Source organism: Zerene cesonia, chromosome 20, assembly GCF_012273895.1.
Source record: "Zerene cesonia ecotype Mississippi chromosome 20, Zerene_cesonia_1.1, whole genome shotgun sequence".
Classification (NCBI taxonomy): domain Eukaryota; kingdom Metazoa; phylum Arthropoda; class Insecta; order Lepidoptera; family Pieridae; genus Zerene; species Zerene cesonia.
Genome location: NC_052121.1, coordinates 10,293,663 through 10,304,070, shown reverse-complemented (window position 1 = coordinate 10,304,070; position 10,408 = coordinate 10,293,663). Strand labels below are relative to the sequence as shown.

At 34.7% G+C, this 10,408-nt stretch overlaps 3 protein-coding genes across 3 annotated transcripts in view; 2 read left to right on the top strand and 1 right to left on the bottom strand.

The window, feature by feature from the left end:
• LOC119835194 (myeloid differentiation primary response protein MyD88) overlaps nucleotides 1-2,336 on the top strand; it is a 7,058-nt gene extending 4,722 nt beyond the window's left edge. The window contains exons 5-6 of the mRNA XM_038359887.1: nucleotides 15-174; nucleotides 549-2,336. Of these exons, the coding sequence (XP_038215815.1) occupies nucleotides 15-174; nucleotides 549-843 (455 nt within the window). The 3' untranslated portion in view covers nucleotides 844-2,336. The remainder of the gene's footprint in view (nucleotides 1-14; nucleotides 175-548) is intronic.
• Nucleotides 2,337-2,375: 39 nt separating this feature from the next.
• LOC119834802 (probable elongator complex protein 2) lies at nucleotides 2,376-9,697 on the bottom strand. Its single transcript, XM_038359313.1, has 12 exons — nucleotides 9,481-9,697; nucleotides 8,984-9,275; nucleotides 8,652-8,864; nucleotides 7,899-8,117; nucleotides 7,400-7,611; nucleotides 7,036-7,186; nucleotides 6,609-6,800; nucleotides 5,915-6,034; nucleotides 5,330-5,495; nucleotides 4,689-4,953; nucleotides 4,272-4,480; nucleotides 2,376-3,610 (listed from the first exon to the last, which is right to left on the bottom strand). The coding sequence occupies exons 1-12, from the start codon at nucleotides 9,607-9,609 to the stop codon at nucleotides 3,472-3,474; spliced, it is 2,307 nt and encodes a 768-aa protein (XP_038215241.1). The 5' UTR covers nucleotides 9,610-9,697; the 3' UTR covers nucleotides 2,376-3,471.
• Nucleotides 9,698-9,980: 283 nt separating this feature from the next.
• Nucleotides 9,981-10,408, top strand: part of LOC119834894 (regulator of telomere elongation helicase 1 homolog) — a 4,081-nt gene continuing 3,653 nt past the window's right edge. Inside the window, exon 1 of the mRNA XM_038359412.1 lies at nucleotides 9,981-10,401. Coding sequence (XP_038215340.1) covers nucleotides 10,150-10,401 — 252 coding nt within the window. The 5' untranslated portion in view covers nucleotides 9,981-10,149. The remainder of the gene's footprint in view (nucleotides 10,402-10,408) is intronic.

The following is a 10,408-nucleotide window of genomic DNA, read 5'->3' as shown; positions in this document are numbered from 1 at the left end:
TTCTAAAATTCCAGAAAAGAAACAGCTGAAAATAATACCCATAATGTACCGACACTGCCTTCTCCCATTGCACCTGACATACTACCACAACTTGTACTACAGTACCGACCGCAAGTCGCCCTACGAGTTTTGGGGCAAGCTGGAGCGCTCGTTGGAAGTGCGGGATGTGCCCAGGTTAGTGTCGGTTAGTGTAGGTGGTGTTGTGTGTTGCATGAAGGGAACTGTTTGCGAAAGTTAAGAACATTTTAAGGTAACTCGGCCAAAATTTTAGTTATATACCTATGGTTGTTAATGAATTCGATATTTAAATCCAACCTCTTTTTTCGATTCTGTGGTTGTTGCAGTTGTATCTTGGTTTAATTTTTTTTGTTTGATATAATAAAACTATCATGTCTAATAAAGTTATAGATGTCGTTGTATTTAATATATTCTTTTCTAAGCAGAAGCTCCAGAAGGAGGTACTTTAAGAATAAGCTATTGAATAATTGAACAGTATTTACCAGTTAGTTATATCTACCATTCTAAAAGATATTTATTTTGTTCCTTAGATTAACCAGCTCCTCATCCGCACATTCGGCTATGAGAATCGAAGAGTTACCCAACAGTGAAACGAATAGGTTCACTCCAGAGAAAAAACAAGATAATTTCCTGACGCTACCGAGCCCACCTACCGATACGTCCTCTATGAACGACCTCCGGGCGCCGACTGACACCAAATCGTCATATGACACGCAGTCTCTGAACTCAAGCATCGACTCAAAAAAGAAAAAGTCGGGATTTAGAAAACTTTTGGACTCATTCAAAGGGAAGAAATATAAAAAAGCATTTAGAGCGCAAAATTAATGTCATTTGCAAGTTATACTCATTTGTAAAGCTAAATATTAGCTCAGTGTGGCTGGAATTGTGCAAAAATGGCGGACATGCAATTAAATCTAAAGAAATCGTCATTCCAAATTTGAATCCAAAATTTTTTTTATGAATGCCATGAAGAATGAAAAAGTATATGTTGCCTTATGTAAAAGGTAAATAATTTAAAATAAGAAAGTATATTGTCCCCCTGTCTTATTCGTAGAAAGTGAGTATATTTTTAATTTTATTCTATAAATGTTTTGAAAGGCATCTATATTTGGTGAAATATTCTACAACTTCTTTTGTGTATTTAAAACGAACAGAAGCAAAGCTATATATATAACTATTTTAATAGGGTTGGCAAAAGAGAATAAAATGTACTGTTTACTGAGACTCACCAATGTGACAGTGGTTTGTTGACACGCACACATGCGCCGTATGCTTGTAATAGTTGATCGCAATGGAATGAATATTTGACTCGCGTGTTTTTTTACTCGTGTGCTCTAGTTGCGAATATATCGTTTTGAAGCAGTTTTATAAAGTTCTAGATACGTAGTACACGCATTTGAATGGCAATAAGTAGTCAGGTAATTGCCTGACTTGTGTAGGCGAGCGAGTGAGATGTAATATGTTATATGCGTGCGAGTGAAAGAGAAGATGAAGCGCGGCTTATAAACGGCAGTTGCCTTTTCAAAATGCAATATTTTTGTTGTATGACCGGTCTATACTTTTGATACGTTTGAGATTATTTAGAGATTTGTCATATTATGCGCAAATTGTTGTATTCTACAGGAAGAATTTAATTCTAAGTAAAAATTTTATATATGTAACTGATATTATCAATTATAGACGTAAGTAAATATTATAATGCTTTTTGGGAGTGTATAATTATGTTAAACTTATTGCAAGAGATGTTTATTTCATTCTATTTTTCGTTAGTCTATTTCCTAAGTCAGGAATATGAGAATTTAATAAAAATATTGTCAAGCTGATATATTATAATACTAGAAACTAATGATTAATATTTTTTGTAATTGCACTTTAGTTGATGCTTGTAGGTACTTCCTATTTTAAAGGGATGTGTAATTTAGACTACTAGAATAATATTTTTGTTTTGTATTATATGAGACTGCATTATATTTCGAATATTTTTTATTTAAATACTTAAAAAAAATCAGCCCTTAAATGCTAAAATTTTTATTAAATAAATAATATATATGAAATAATTATATGAAAATCTTACACTTAAATTTGGACTGTACCAGCTTTTTGTATATATATATAATTTTATAACTATATATCAATATCTTTCCTTAGAAATGTATATTTTACATTGTTATACAGGGTTTGGAGGAATTTATAAAAAGATTAGAACATTAACTTGTGATATGAAATATCCTCAAAGGTGCTTCCAAAGTATTTATATATTTTATATAGCGAATATGTGTTGTTATTTTAATTGTGAAAATAAAACAACTGAAATGTTTTATTATGTTTGTTTTATTTCTTTTTATTATTTTATTAAAGATATATTTATATAGAGCATAACTTTGCTTAACGAAATTTAGAAAGGAAATATTTTTAAAGTTATACATCGAAGCATTGCTTACATAAATGAGGAAAGTGGTTGTTGTATGTTAAATCACTTCGATAGATATTAAATAAACTTAAAAAATAAACAACAAAACAAATCTAATAAAATATAGTTAATGAATACATCATAGTAACCTAGCTCATATACATTACACTGTAATCTTAATATTATGAGGATACATTCTTGACATCCATTTATGATTTAATCTGTAACAGGTTAACTTATAAACATTTATTATCTGTGGTTAAACCAGTGTGCTATCTATTATCTGTGGTTTCACCACAGATTAATAACACAAGTATCTCACAAATTATTTGAGATCACACAACATAAATTATTTCACTAAATTATATGAAGGTGGAAGTCGAGCTACTTCGGTTCAAACATACCAGAGCTATGACGTCATTTAGTAGCATTTTATTAAATTACTAGTTGTAACCCGCGGCATGGATACTACCCAGGAAAAAAGTAGCCTATGTGCTATTCCAGACTATAATCTGTACCAATTTGCATACAGATACGATAGGCTGTTTTCGAGAGAGAACAAACATAAACATCCATCCATCCATACTTACAAACTTTCGCTTTTATTGTATTAGAAGGATGGCACAATAAATGTGGACCAACAACAAAGAATACAAATATATGCGAGAAAAAATGAGCAGGATACACGTTTTATCCTAATCTGCTAATTCTCTAATAAAGATACAGTCTCCATAAAAATCGTTGAGATAATCCCAACTAATGCAAATGTCGATTTCGATGAAATGGCACATGGCACAAAAATGTTACCCGAGAGATGACATAGGCTAGTTTTTATTCCAAAATCCAACAGGAACTGTGTCTATCCTTTTAATATGCGGGCGGAAAGCTAGTTTTCAAAAATCAGGAGAATAAAAATTAAATTGTACAAATGTTAATCATTAAATGCTGCTAAGACGTCACCCACCCATAATAGCATTACCATCGAGCCTACGTCCAATCTAGCAACGACACACCATCTTCAGGACTTCCACGGTGATGTTCCGTTATATGCTCTTGGCGGTGATGCTGTTGATCCTCACGAAGTGATCTGCGCCGCAGCTCGCGAGGAACATCTCGTTCTTCCTGTCCTTGTCCATTTTGGGCTTGAAGGTGAGCCGCTTTATTGTGAGGTGATGGGCTATGCTGTAAGATGGGGAAACATTCGATAATAATTCTTTTCTATATCCCGGGGTGGGAGGCACCACTCCAGAGTCTAAAATGAGATGAAATGACAACAATTTCTTATCCAACCATGCATATCACAATCAATTTATTGAGTAACAAAAAAAAAAACAAAAACACAGTCGAATGGAATCTTTGTAAACAAAATATTACGTGTGAATGGACAAAATTAAACGGTTATTATTGAATAAATAAACGAATTTGATTTGTAGTGTATATTTTTTGATAATTCTAGTTTACGAGATGTGTAGGAAGTCCATATGATTAACAATTTGTATCTTATTTGATCTATAAATCTATTGAGAACCCAAAATAGATTGTGTGTTGCTAGATTTAGAAATATTCTTCTTACATCTAGTAACACGATCATAAAAACTTTAACTAGTGTTAGTAGAGGTATCTTGGGTTTCTATGCCACGCTTCTACGATAATATGTAAATAATCTTTTATAACTTTTGAATTTGTAACGGATCTTTGTTGTCCATGGAATTTTAATTTTAATTCAATAAAGGTATATTATTATTATTATTATTATTTACTTATTGTATAGAGTATAATACTCTATATTCTTATTGTAGTGACGTCCAGAGCTGTCACTTACAATATTATAAAAATAACTTACTTGTTATCCATTTCATACAGCAAACTCCAAGTATCTTGAAAGCTGTATAGTAAAATCATCCCAGTCTCCAGACCAACAGCGGCGAAAATCGTCGGGCAGGGTCCAAATGCCAACGCCGTCACGGAAGATTGTACTTCCAACTTCGACACCAGCCCATAATCTTTTAGAGATGTGTCCGTTTCTATGTTTGTTTGTGCCCAGAGACACACCTGAAATTTAACAGAATGTATATATATAATTTTTTCTGTGTATGTGTTCGCTACTGGACTCATCCTAAAGAGCTGAAACGATGTTAATGCAACACTAACAAAAAGTGTGTCTTAAAACCGCCGAGTGTTTTTCGAGCGAAAAATATAGCTTTCACTCTTGACGTCTTCAGTACAAGGTAATATATTATTTCAATAAGGTAATAAATACCTTTCCATCCCTCGATCCGGTCGCGAACCCACTACCGTCGTACAACCAAGCGCAACACCAGATTATTCTCGAATGTACTCCATTGCTTTTATCAGTACCGGCGGCGATCGCAAACGAATTTGACTCTAAATCCCTCTTGAATAGAGTCCATTTTCTGTCTCTGGAGACAGAGAGCAGGAACTGGGAGTTCGGTGAAAAAGCGAGTTGTGTGACCGTAAGCTGGTGGGAGACTAGCTTCTGGATTTGGTTCCAGGTTTTGGTGTCCCTAGAAATAAATGGATAAATATATTTATATTTCTACTTTAAAATAATTAATAATTTTTTATGCAATCAACAGTTTTTAAACACACAGTATTTTAAACACATGATGTATATTTATAAATGTCAGAAAATTTAAATTAATCTTCATAATTACGCACAACAAGCGCGGTCAACGGTAGTACAGAGGCTAGCCAATCGAACTAGTGACTCATGGAATATAAACCATTGCATGGCCTATAACCCTATGCACTTAATATGAACCCTATACTCTATACCATAGAGTTCATTCTAATAGAAATATTTAGCCATATAACAACTACGTTTTTTAATTCACTCATATATGTATCTTTTTTTTAGAAATAAATATATAGAGGTCTCACCATATTAGAACAGCCGCGTGTTGTGCGGTGGTGGCCTTGCAAGTGGTGGCCAGCAGCTGACCATCTGGGCTCGCTTCAACACAAAACACTTCATATCCGTGGCCATAGAGTTTGTGGGCTTCCGGCCATAGAGTGTTCTGCATGAGCGTCTCTTCTGTAGGCGGTTCTGGAAGGTTATTGATAATATGACTTTTGGAGTTCGTGGGTTTGAAAGTGCTAACCTCAGGTACTACTGGACTGATTCAAAAATTCTTCTACTGTTGGACGTGTCGTACACGTGCTATGGACGATTTAATATGTACTGGGGGCGAAGCCAGGCGGACCGCGTGTTTTTTATTAATAATTCGCAATATGTTCTATTAAAGGTTTTTTTAGAGTAGAAAGATAACTTTTATAATAACACGCACGAATTGATGCAAAACAAAGGTATTAAGATAAAATAACGCTTTAAAATTGTTAGAACTGGGCCAAATACAATTTGAATTAAACAAGTCACCAGATTTAATATCAAATAAAAAAGCTATATATATACATAAGTCAGTTGATCAATAACACTTTTATAATCTTTTTACTAAAATTACTCACCGTGTAGTTCGACGGGCACGAAATATCCATCCTTGTCGACATCAGCATCCGCCATATCGTCTCCGCTGAACACCGCTTTGTTGGAAAGCCCCAGCGACGGGACGGACGCACCTTCTGGGCCTGTGCCATATACATAACAGATAACATTAATATTTCCACAAATAAATATTTTGCCGGACAAAAATTTACCCACCAAACACTTTTTACACACCCACACTTTCAATTGGTTGTCTGATGAGATCATTCGTAAGTGTGCGTAAGTTTTTTTTTTGTGTATTAATGCAATGCAAAAAGGTGTTATATAAATAAATGAATGAATTAATTAATAAATAAATAACTGAATCCATAGAAATAATTAAAGATATGAATGGTATCCATCCATATTGTTAAATATAGCATTTACCAAATAGACTGGCTGATTTGACTGCTATGCTGTCCATGGAATAGAATGTTTTGAAGTTGTAGATGAAGTGTTAGGGCACTTGGGACACTCATAATTTTTCCTCCCAGTAGACTCTCCTGGAAACCACCCTCTGGATGAATACCCATTAACCAGGTCACTTATCTTCATCTCCAGGTGTTTGTCAATAATGTTCTGGTAGTTTTGGTAGTTTAGGCTGTGTGTGCTTGGGACACTCGGACAACCTTCTCATCAGCAACGGACACTTCTGGAATCCCAGGATATATAACTCACCTTGTACGTCACCCTCCAGCTGTTCGCCCGTAATGTTCTGGAAGTTTTGGATGAAGTTGTGCGGTGCTTGGAAAACGCGGACCACCTTCTCCTCAGCAGCTGATACGTACTCCGTGCTGGAGACCAGTGAGACTGAGCACATGTCGTAGCCATGTACTTGGGGGCGGGCCACCTCGTACCATTGCGATGCACCTGGGGAGCAATAACCGTATTAAGATGTAAGAAATTGAAGCAAAAACTGAATTTCTGTTAAATATATCATCATAAACTTGTAGAGCTGGTTTTCCGCTCTTTTAAAATACATAACATTTGAAACATTATGATATATTAGTCCAGAATCATTCAATTTGAAGTGAATTTTTTGTACTTAGATTCAGACAAAATTAAAAAATCCTAAAATATTTATCAAATGCTGTATTTATCTCACCATGGACATTCTTCTTCCATGGAGCATGTATCCTGGCGGTCTGGTCGAGGGAGACGCTGAGGATGTATCTCCCTTTCCCCTCCCATTTCACATCCTCCACTCCATTGAAGTGGCCTCCCAATACTACGCTTGGCTTGCAGGTTTGCAATTCCTAGAAATAGTTCCTGGTTTTCAGAAGAACCAAAAACACTTCAGCATTTATAATATTGGTAAGACTATAGTTATTTCACTTTAAATAGATTTGTCTAAAGAAGTAATATTATATTATTGATTCCTTGAGGAGAATAAGTCACAAGAAGTTTTTTTATTGACTTTTATGGGTTCTATCAAGTGTTAAGTAACTATAAAGTGCATATTAACTAACTTTATCCAATGTCCAAATATGCAAAGAGCCATTGTAACCGTGCCCCAAGAAGCCAGTGGGTCCAAAGCGGCTACCATAAAAACCAAGCCCATTTCCCCCCACTTCCCCCACTCTAATCTTTTCCACCCAGGCTCCCCCAAGTTCTGGCTCCCACACGATTATTGTTTTATCCAATGATGACGATAGGAGACGATGTATGGGTTGTTTATTGTCTGTAAAAGAGGATTAATGTTATTAAAACACTTTCATTTTTTTCACAAATAATTATAAAATAGTCAATTGTCTGAAATTATTTTTTTTTTAGTATGTGCCACCCAACTATATATTATATGTATATTGTATATTGTATGTATAACTAAAAATTATTTTAATTTCCTCAAATACAAAAGCATTACATATAATCTAATTTATTCTAGTTGCATCTTGAACATCAAATAAGTTATAGGCAAAACCATTTACGGTATGCAATATGCATCATCAATTCATTAGTAAAAATGACCTTTCTCACTAAACACATCCCATTGTACTCCATACACCCATCCTTCATGTCCCGCCAGCACTGCCTCCAACTTCACTGACCAGATAACATCATAGGCTTCAAACACCTTCCTTTCAACCTTGATGCCTGATGAGGAGCAGGGCTCGTCGTCGAACCGCTGGATCCGCCACACACGGATGTAGGTGTCTTGTGACGCCGATGCTAGGAGTATTGTGTTGTCTGAAAGATAAAGATACTGATAGTTGTGTTTGCTGTTTATGGAATTCAAGGGTGATTAAAGTCATGTAAATTAAGTTAATTTATTTAGTTATGGTGTCTGAAACAGACACATTGAGCAATAACTTAAAATATTTTACTAGTGTACTATGACGATTATGTTTTGCGCAAACAAATAAACTCTGATATGAACAATATTAAAAACCTAATTATTCAATATACATAATGTAAGAGAAAACAAACATTTCATAAACTGAAATTTTAATCATCTTTAATATAGACAAAGATTAGATGAAATAATTTGATGCAGAATATGCGTATACGATCTTTTAAGTAGCTTATTGTCTTACTAGTCCCCTTATGATGTATGGTGCAGATGCCTTTAAATTTATCTGTTTCACATGTAGATAATTGGTCTTCTGTGCCCTGTCCTACCAGAACATTATTTGTGAATCACCACTGGGAATCAAACCCCACAGTTCTATACCCGCATGTTAACTATTGTACCAAAAAAATCAGTCATGAACATAAACTCACCATCAATTATGCTATCTAGCCCCCTCACCCAATCCTCGTGTCCCATCAGAGAATCCACTCTGTGATATTCTCCATTCAAAGCAAACACATGTACTTTATTATCGTCGAGTCCCAAGAACAGCACCGGTTTGTTGACAATGGGCAACATCTGGGCATGCAGCGAGAGACAGAGCCCAGAATTGAGATTTATTGTTTGCTTTAGAAGTACTGTCTCTGAAATTTGAAGATTGTATGTTAATTATTAAATGTATGTGATGACAATCAGTTGTATTTTAGTCAACAAGTTTATACATAGGGTATTGGACAAATTTGTGCCATATGATAATATGTACCATTAGATCTCTCCCAAACTTTAACTGTGGAATCAATAGACGCAGTAAACACGAATAAGTCGTTGCCCCCAGTGTACATCCCATAGATGCAGGTAACACCATCCTCATGCCCTGCAAGCACACTGGTGACCTTCCACACTCCTTTAACTTGGGACCAGATTGCTGCAGTTTTGTCCGCCGACGCTGATATCATCTCGACACTCGAGCCGTCCGGTTTTGTAAGCCATTTCACTGAGTTTACTCGAGAATTATGATGACTGAGTACTATCGTAGGATCATTGTATATTATTTTCTGTAAAAGATTTGCAAAATAATAATAAAAATGGTATGATAGAATTTTTCACCAACATACGCTTTAACTTGGGACGAGATTTATTGTAAAAATAATATCTAAAGAAGGTAGATAGTTGTACAATGTAGATATTAGTACTGAAAATTTTTTTCTTAATTTAATTCACAGGAATAAACGTTATAATAAGAAATTTTTAAAATTTTACCGTATCATAAATGACGACTGCATTACTTGCTCCATAACAAATAACTCCCGCTTTATTCCAGTCTACAATTTCTGGGGTTCGGTTGCAAGCCACTGAGGTATATAACTGCCTAACATTGACCTTTAACATGGTGTATTTGCATCAAATTATAATTTTTTCTTAAGATGAGTGCGACTTGTTGAGTTTGTACTTTGTTGTGAATGTTTTTTTGACATTAATTTTGCAAGTCCGACATGCGTTGACAAATTGTATTGATTAAGGTTAAAATATTCGTTTATGAATACTTTACCTACTGTTGGACAGCTAATTTCGATCTGACCTATACTGATCTAACTAAATCTTTATAAATATCACCTAAGTAAATTAATGAAATTTTAAACATTAAAATATTTCCTATACCAAACCAAACTGAATCAGTAACATTTACGTTATTTATGTAGATAGTTACTGAACGAATTTAGATTTCGGCGGGAAACTATGACATGACATTTGTAGGTACCGAGAACGTGATAATACCATACAATAATTATACATCTGCTGCCTTGTGTTTGTATGCAGTGATCAGCTGTTATGCTGCCAAAGAAACATTTAAATGAATTATAAATTATAAAAAAATGTTTATGCTTTCATTGAATTTTTAAAAAACAAATCTCAGCATAAATCTACAAGATGCCGGAAGTTATGATATGCGGTATACCCGTTAACTTTCCATTTGAGCCCTATGAAGTACAAAAGGCTTACATGGCCAGAGTTATTGAAAGTTTGCAAAATAATACAAACGCTCTTTTGGAATCGCCTACAGGTACTGGAAAAACATTGAGTTTATTATGTTCCTCTATTGCTTGGCTATTAGTGAAAAAGGCACAGCTGCAAATGAATGCCCAACTAGGGAATTTTTCTGAACATAGTGGGGCGGATAATTTACGAG

Excerpts from the sequence above, each read along its gene's own strand:
- LOC119834802 (XM_038359313.1), bottom strand. The coding sequence starts at position 9,609 with ATGTTAAAGGTCAATGTTAGGCAGTTATATACCTCAGTGGCTTGCAAC. Across the intron at positions 6,035-6,608 it reads GCTGGAGGGTGACGTACAAG|GCCCAGAAGGTGCGTCCGTC; the intron begins GTGAGTTATATA and ends TATATGGCACAG. Across the intron at positions 4,481-4,688 it reads CCGGATCGAGGGATGGAAAG|GTGTGTCTCTGGGCACAAAC; the intron begins GTATTTATTACC and ends GTTAAATTTCAG.